Source organism: Falco rusticolus, chromosome 4 (assembly GCF_015220075.1).
Source record: "Falco rusticolus isolate bFalRus1 chromosome 4, bFalRus1.pri, whole genome shotgun sequence".
Lineage (NCBI taxonomy): Eukaryota > Metazoa > Chordata > Aves > Falconiformes > Falconidae > Falco > Falco rusticolus.
Window position 1 is genome coordinate 100,458,167 of NC_051190.1, and position 8,565 is coordinate 100,466,731.

At 44.0% G+C, this 8,565-nt stretch overlaps 1 protein-coding gene across 1 annotated transcript; it reads left to right on the top strand.

Moving 5' to 3' along the window:
• The first annotated feature begins 1,141 nt into the window (after positions 1–1,141).
• Positions 1,142–4,708, top strand: RPL14 (ribosomal protein L14). The gene is made up of 6 exons (XM_037385858.1): positions 1,142–1,255; positions 1,739–1,840; positions 2,473–2,567; positions 3,270–3,369; positions 3,747–3,800; positions 4,371–4,708. The coding sequence occupies exons 1-6, from the start codon at positions 1,253–1,255 to the stop codon at positions 4,590–4,592; spliced, it is 576 nt and encodes a 191-aa protein (XP_037241755.1). The 5' UTR covers positions 1,142–1,252; the 3' UTR covers positions 4,593–4,708.
• The last annotated feature ends 3,857 nt before the right edge of the window (positions 4,709–8,565 follow it).

Here is an 8,565-nt window from a genome sequence, read left to right on the forward strand (position 1 = left end):
CAGTAAGTCATCAGTTTAGTTGCTAGTGACATTTAAGTACATCTGTCATACAATGTGTAAAGGTCATTAAAAAGACCAAGATTTTGGGTAACTTCCCTTCCTTCCTCTTAAGTAGTAATGGGAAGTAGCATTAAATCAAAGGAGGAAAACGAAAAATAGGTTTTTTCCAAATCACTGCAATGGAAGAATCCAAAAGCCATCACCTTCTACTGACTTGACCTAGAACATGTTGTTTAAAAATAACTGGTTTAATAGATGTATTACTATATTACTGTTGTAAAGTACAGTAAAATAATATTGCTATAATGGTATTCTGGATGTTTCAAAGATACTTGATGCAGTGCTCATTACCATTGTAATGATCCATCCCCTGGGCACTTGCATAAAATATCGACACCATTTAAAGTTGCTGAAGTGCATTTTTTCCTTGCTGTCTTTTATTAGAAAAGCAAACCCGTACAAACAATAAACACCATGCTTTAGACAGGTAAATTGGGTTGTTTTGTTCCACTGTTGACAGAAGAGCCAGAAGAATGAAGGCCAGAGCTGTGTGCTGGCAGTGCTCCGCAGTACATTTTGCTTACACTTTGCTACCCTCAAAGCCCCTCTTCTCATTGCAAGTGTTTTGGCTGACGTTTATGCGAGTGAAAATCCTGCAAAATGCGATCCGCACACACATCAGTATCTTGATGCACGTATATTAAAGCCAGCCAGTGAGCTGACATACACCCACCGAGCTTTTCTGCCGTGCCCTGATGGTCCACGGGGCCCTAACCGCCTGCCTTCCCTCAGCAGCAGTGCTGCTTGGCAGAGTAGCAAGACCAGCGAGAGCTGCAGGGAGCTCCGTGTAAAACGCCTTGGCTGGGATCCTGCACCACTGTGAGGGTGCCCTTCGGCGAGTCACCCCGCGGAATGTCTCTCCATGCCGCATGCCACCTCTGCAGCTCTGCTCTAGGTCGGACAGGTCGGTTCCACATGCACTGCAGACTGCTCACGCTGCAGCTTCACTCCGGGAAATGCCGTTCAAGTGCCAATAGCAACCGAGCAAGACACTGCTCGCACGCACGCGCGCGGCGCGAACCCCGGCGAGCACCGCCCCTCCGGCCGCGCCGCGCGCCAGGTCCCGCGTGGCCGCCGCACGTGGAAGGGGCGCAGCGCGGGCCCCGCCTCTGCACATGCGCAGTCGCGGCTCAGAGGCGGTTTCCGGCCGCCGCCGGCAGCGCCCCTCCCTTTCTGCTCGCGGGCGGCCATCATGGTACGTGCGGGCGGCCGGGCCTCCCCGCCCCGGGGGTCTCCTCGCGTCCCGCTTCCCTGCCCCCCCCGGCCCGTGCCGTCCCGCGGCTGCCTCCCAGCGCCGGGCCGGGCGGCGGGGGGGAGCCGGGCGGCGGGGGGTCGCTGGCCCGCCTCCCCCGCGCTGGGCTGCGGCCTGGCCCCGGCCCCGCGTGCGGCACCGGGCGGGCGAGCAGGGCCGCGGCCGGGGGACGGGGCCTGGAGCGCTCGGAGCCGGCGCGGCCGCCCCGGCGCTTCGCGGCCCGCGGGGCTCGGTGCTTATGCTCGGCGCCGGCAGAAAGGCGTTGGGAGCGTTACCGTGGGGCTTCGGGGCTTCGGCCCCAGCGGAGGGTTTCTGAGCAGCTGGAAAGCTTTGGAAGCAGTTTTAAAGGCTGTGAGGCAGCCTTGAGTCTAGCGATGGCCGTAGGTACGTTGTCGCCTAATTCCTGTCAATTCCTACTGCTCCCAGGTGTTCAAACGCTTCGTCGAGATCGGCAGAGTTGCCTTTATTTCCTTTGGGCCGCATGCTGGCAAGCTGGTGGCCATTGTGGATGTTATTGACCAAAACAGGGTAAGCTATGAGTGCCGTTTGCCGTTTTCTGCCTTAACAGAAGCTTGTATGCTAAGGCAAGAGTGTATCGATTTTAAAGGAAATTTTCTGTGAATAGGACTTTCAAAGAAATAAGTAGTTGACAAAAAGGTGGGATTTAACAGCTGTTGTTGATTTGAAACTTTGAGTAGCGAGCTTTTGTCACTGGCAAATGATGTATTCCCCTCTCTGCTATGTTTCCTAGGAGTAGAAGTGGACAAGTGATGTCAGTTGGAGTCTAAAACTTATGAATGGAATGGAATTAATGTATGTTCAAAACAAATTTTTGCGCTAGGAGACTCTTTTTGCTTAATATTGGTAAAGAACCTGGGGAAAAAAAGATACGTATTTCATCTTAGTTCTCAGTGCTTTATTAAAGTTCAGTTTGGGGTCTTTTTTTTTTTGCCAAAGACAAAGATGAGCCTTTAAAATTCCTTCTGTAGAGCTTGGGTTGTGTGTGCAAGACTTAATGCTTGGGTTTTGTCTGCATAATGCTTATTTCAATTTTGGACCGTTGTTGTCAAGACACTGTTCATATATTACTAGGTAGCTGTTGTCTAACTGTATGATAGGAAAATTGTTAGGAAGCCCCCACATTTGTTTTCCTTTTTCAGGCACTAGTTGATGGCCCCTGCAGTGGTGTCAGAAGGCAGGCTATGCCCTTCAAGTGCATGCAGCTGACAGACTTTGTTCTCAAATTCCCACACAGGTGAGTCATTGGCACTTTCGTTGACCAGGGTAAAAAAAAAATGTGCTGTCACTTGATGGCTGAATTATGTGATCTGATGCTTGCTAAATCCAGAAAATTTGTACAACACGAAGTCAGTGGATTAATGTGTGCACAGTAAAAATCTGTATTATCACAGTTGCATATATTTTCATTACCAGCATTGGTTGATGGCCGCTGCTAATGAGCAAAGCCAACAGCACATTGGCCTAGGCAAGTTGCATATAGTTGTGGGATGGATGGTGCTGGAGGAAGCAGTTGCAGCAAATACTGTCCAGCTTCACTTTTGCCACTGCTTAGGTCACCTTCAGACATTAAATATGTTCCCTGCCTACAGAACTACCCTGGAATTGCAGGAGGCTGAACTCATTCTGTTCTCTTCAGCTTAGTTACTATATGAGTTTATGTAATTTAGAAACAAATTACTGCATTTCTGGTTCTGAAGCAGTGCAAGGAATAGTATGCAAATGTGCCTTTTGGAGTTGCTTGTCTGTCAGTCCCAGCAAAGCATTTATGCAACAAAATTTTAATTAGGCTACAGAGATGTATGTAGCATTGACTTAAAAGTGTCTGAAGTAATGTAGAAGGGTGACTTTCCCCTGTATGAAGTTTGACGGGCTAATGTTGGAGAGACCTTTTTTTTATAAGGACAGTGAATATAATTTTGTGACTGTTACAATGCAGTGCTCGTCAGAAGTGTGTGCGACTTGCCTGGGAGAAGGAAAATATAAATGAAAAATGGGCAGCAACAAGATGGGCAAAGAAGATTGAAGCCCGAGAAAAGGTACAGCTTTCACTGTATGAGTAACACACGTTGTACTGCCTCTGCTTATTAGAATTAGGTGCAATCTAATAAACTATGAGTTTTCAATTGCAGGCTAAGATTAAAGATAGACAAGGCATACATTGCCTATCAGCTTCAACTTCTTGGGTTTTAACAGTAAATGTGGTTTTGTTCAGTCATTTCTATAACGGCCTGGTTTTTTCTGCACCATCACTTCCCAGCAAAGGCCTTAAATAGTGCACTAGTTCCCGATGTGCAGCTAAACCTAGTTTGGAGATGGTCAGAGTTACTTGTGGAATGCTTTGAAACACTTGAGTTTTACTGCTTGCATATTATAAGTATATATTAGAACTTCATGACTGATTCTTTTCAAACAGAAAGCCAAAATGACCGACTTTGATCGCTACAAGGTTATGAAAGCAAAGAAAATGGTAAGTGTTTGAGTGTTGTCTTCTTATGGTTTTAATGCCTGTAGATGTCACTTCACAGTCGCATACAGATTTTAGTAGCCTTAGTTTTATAGCTGGTTTGGGTTATGGTGTTACACAAAGTATGTGAATGCCTTGAATTTTTCATGCTGCTTTGACCACCACTTTCTGTTCACTAGTTGATCAAACTTGAATCAGTGTGATCTGTGTGTCAGTCCTCCAGGTTATAGCTGAGAAGGGAATTGCCCACTGATGAAATCAGATATTCTTGATGGGTTGCTGTTAGTATTTCATACTATAATGAAAGTTAGTACATATGAAATACTGGGGTGCCCAAGTCACCAGCCAAAATGATGTCCACTTGGTAGATCAGAACAGTATTAGGTGGAATTTGACATTTTAAATGCAATACGTGATAAATCTTTTGACTGTATAATATAAATATAATTGATTAGCAAGGGGTAGTTATCAAAAAGGGAAAAATCTGAAATCTTAGTATTTACATTAAGGCATAATATTTGAGCTATTGCTATTTTCATTCTGATGAATAATAAACGTTTTCCTTCTTTACAGAGAAACAGGATCATCAAGCATGAAATGAAGAAGCTCCAGAAATTGTCTTCTAAAAAAGGCAAGAAGCCGGAGAAGGCGCAGAAGCCGGAGAAGGCGCAGAAGCCGGAGAAGGCGCAGAAGCCGGAGAAGGCGCAGAAGCCGGAGAAGGCGCAGAAGCCGGAGAAGGCGCAGAAGCCGGAGAAGGCGCAGAAGCCGGAGAAGGCGCAGAAGCCGCAGAAATAAAGTGAACTTCTTGTTATGTATGACTGTGTCCTTGTTCTGATTCTTTAAAATTAACAAATGGTTAAACATCTGATTTAAATTGTAATCATAAGTTCACTTTTGTTTCTGACCAAGAATTGTTGTCTGTCTCATTTATTAACATCCAAGTGTTGGGTTCTAGTGTTTCTCAGGAACATGTGGAAGTGTTTGTTGTTGCATTCTGTGAAGAAGACCATATATGCTCAGTATTCTGTACCTAGTGCTGATTGAAATGTTTTTATACTCAGTAATTTGAAACAGGTCGGATCCTGACATTTTAAAGCAGTCCATTGAAGTGGTTGGGAATGTACAAAATTATTTGCACAGTCTTGAGCGTGAAAGATAAATAGTTACACTTAATTTTTCTCTTATGAATTAAGGCATAAACAAAGTGTGTATTCTGGTTAGAATATAAATAACGTCAAGTATTTAAGAGTGACAGATTTGCTGTTCAAATGCTTTAAATTACTCCATATTTTCTAAAAAAACTTACACTGTTCTTTAAGTAGTGACCTTTGGAATACTTGTCTACTTCAGATGTCTAACACCACAGTTGTCCTGTAGGTGTGGTTACAACATACTAACAAGCTGGAAATGGTGACTTGTGTTAGGCATGCTTGCTTTTCAACATGTTTAAAGTTCAGGGTTTATGTCAAGACCTGAGCCTAATTACAATTCCTTAAATTATGCAGCATAAAAGTGCCATTAAGTAAAAGGGGGTGTGACCTAAAAATTATTCAATCCATCTGAAACACTGAAGTGCTCAATTTAGTTTTTGCACTATAAAATAATGTTTACATATCTCAATGTCAGCATCCATCTTTATCTGTTTTCCCCCGTGTAGCTTGTTGGCAGGGGATGTATTTTCTTCATACTGAATGAAGAAACTGGAAGTCTGAGATCTGGTAATGGAAAAGCAAATTATTTTTACAGTCAAATACAAAGTGGAGGAGGGAGAATGTGTTTTAAAAAACTAAGGTTGTAAGACCTTTAAATATATAATTAAATACATATATTTTTTATCTATATATACAATATATACTTGTGCATATTGTCAAGTGTATTGGTAAGCACGTGCTTTTACAAACGTGTGCTGTTATGTCGTGGCTAGTGTTGCTTATTTTAGCCAGAACTGAGCATCTTCATGCTCAAACGCTTAAAACTATATAATGTTGTCTTGAGCTATTTATAATTGATTTCAAGCACAAGGTTTATACAAATGAATATAGCAGCTCAGGAAAAAAAAGTCTGCAATGATGCAAATTGGGATTAAAACCCATGTTCAAGCATCTGGAGATCTTGATACTAAATTTGATTTTAAAGTGATTAAATCCACCTACTCTGAAACTTGTAACTTGAAAGGTGTATCGACCTTGAGGTCCTCTAAGGTGAAAGATGTGTTCCTTAGGGTTATTTGGGGTTTTTATGTACTTCTGTTAAGCTCGGTTACGTAAGACTGGAGGAAAATTGGTAAAGGTGCCCGTAGAGAATAGATGTGCCTTAATCATAATGCTTTTTCTATGTTACTTGCTTGGGATTGAAGGTACTTGCTTCCAAAGAATAACTTTGGCTTTGACCGGCAGTTTATCCAGCGTTCATTCCCACCAGTACCGCTTGGCACCTACGGAGGTCTGGGAAGCTTTTCCCCTGTACGAAGTGCGCTGTAACCTGCCTGGCAGCTGCCACTTGCCTGAACACAGGAACAAAAGGTGCCTGGTGGGAGGGCTGCCAGCCTGTGGCCGGCAGTGGCCGCCCTGGCACTGCACCCTGGAAGGGGGTGGGCACCGTTTGGGGGAGAGGGCTTTATGTGCCTTAGAAAAAAACTTGGTTCTGTAATGCCATGTCTGCTATCAAGTGCTTCTGTGTAGGTACCATATTAGTTTGGAGGAAAGGGGAGAAGAAAAACAATAACAGCCATCTTTGGTACCTGTGCTGTGTCATTCTGGCAGCGTGTTCCACGTTGGGAGCATCTGGTGCCCTTTCTAGTTACTCGTGAAACCTCTGAAACCTTCGGCAGCTCTGTATGGTTGGTAGTCTGCTGTCCTTTCAGTCCCCGAGTGTTGGACCATCTGTGCTGATTCGTCCTTTCTTTTTAAAGCTATGGGGATACAGAAAATTTATGGAAGTACAGTTTTGTTCCTGAAGGTTACCACACGATGGCAACGTTAGCACTTCACAAGGTTGTTCCTAAGGCTTAGCCAAACCACGAAAGCTGCTGAGCTGCCTTTCCATGCAAGGAACAGTGGCAAACAAAGGGAATGGACAGACTTACCCACTTTTTTGCCTTTATAGTTGACCAAGGTGTGCTTTGCTGAACTGAGGATATGCTTCTTTAATTTGCTTTGTGGAGCAGTGTGTAAAGAAATAGGACCTGCTGTTTGGAAAAGCTTAATGTGAAGTCCCAGCATTTTTCTCAGTTTATTTCATGCAGAACATATAGGGCACTTACTGGGGGCAGAGAGGGGAAATGTACCTGGTTTACTGCTGAGCTTAGCAGATAATTGCCATACTCCCTAAATCGATAACAATAGTCGGCAAACCCAGTTTGAGTCTCTGTGCTGCAAAGTCTAGGAGATGAGAGCAATTCTAGGAGTAGGATTGGGCCTCTTAGCATAATCTGTAGTTAAAAGGCATTAAATCTGCTGTTACTGTGAACCAGCTGCTGTTCTGGGCCAAGTGGTTTGCTGGTGATGCCTGGTTTTTCTTGTTCGAAAAAGATCTATATTTACGTACTTCTGGTGCTTGTCTCAACATGTCTGTTGCGGTGTTTGGCATCTGAATGTGTTTAAATTATTTTTTTGAGATGTAATAGACCTGAAAGAGGAACCTCTGGATTTACTGATCATCCTGGTTTTCAAATGCTAGTTAGTATTCAGACTGCCCTGCAGTCGAGGTTTGCTTGGTGACCATGACATTTTCAAGTCACTTGATTTTGTAGTTACCTAGGTCTTAGTAGTAGATAACACAGTGTTCTGAACTTCTGTGCCACTGATGCTGACCATGGACTTGTGGCAAATCTGGTCTGGTTTACAGCTGGATTTGCTCTATTCTGTCTCACCTCACTTGTAGTGCCCCTTAAATGTTTCCAGCCCTGTATGTTTCTCTCCTTCCCCCTACTCATGTTGTTAAGGTGCATCTGAAAATAACAGATGCCTGTGCCTGCCTTTTGTCAAGATGAAAAGGTGCAAATTTCTGTTCACAGCATTATGGGTACATGAGTAAGTACAGCTTACAAGCAAGAAGTGGTAAGTGGAGCAAATTGCAGGGTTGGCTATGTGGTGGGTTCTGCTCGTTTCAGGTCTTCAGCTTTTGGTTCTTCATATATATATTTTTTTATAATTTGGAAGTAGTTTTTAATGTTTCGAGCTTGAAGGTGCGTATACTGTTGTATATCATACTCAGGTACTTTTGAGTTCAAACTGGGATTTCCTTCTCTGGAGCAGAAGGACCTGCTTTTACCTGTTTGAAGTGCGGCATCCCTAGTTGTGCTGAAGTACCACAGTCCCCGTCCCTGCTTTGACACAGGCAGTGGTCCTGTGGGTGCTGGTGATGTACCCACACCCTCTCCTTTTCCCTAAACTCGTAACAGGCTTCACTCTTGCAAGGATGCTGTGCAACCTGCAGTTCATGGTGTCCTTAAGTGGGAATTTGACTCAATCTTCACTTTGTGCAGATCACCCCTGTGTCATATTCTTGTTTTAAGTAAATGAAGACTTGGTCATTTTTTCCTCATGTCTCTTTCAGCAATCTTAAGCTAGTCTGAGTGGTTTCCAGGTACGTTTTTGTAGCAAATTCTCCCTCCTCCCCCAAAAGCTTTCAGACCACTATGTGCATCTGAATTAGAGAAGGCTTCTGCCTGCAGTCAGCTATTTGTGCTGATCACCAGCCTAAAAATTATGCCATTACCACCAGCACAGAGCTACTTGCTCCTTTGTGAGATGCGTTGACCCAGTTC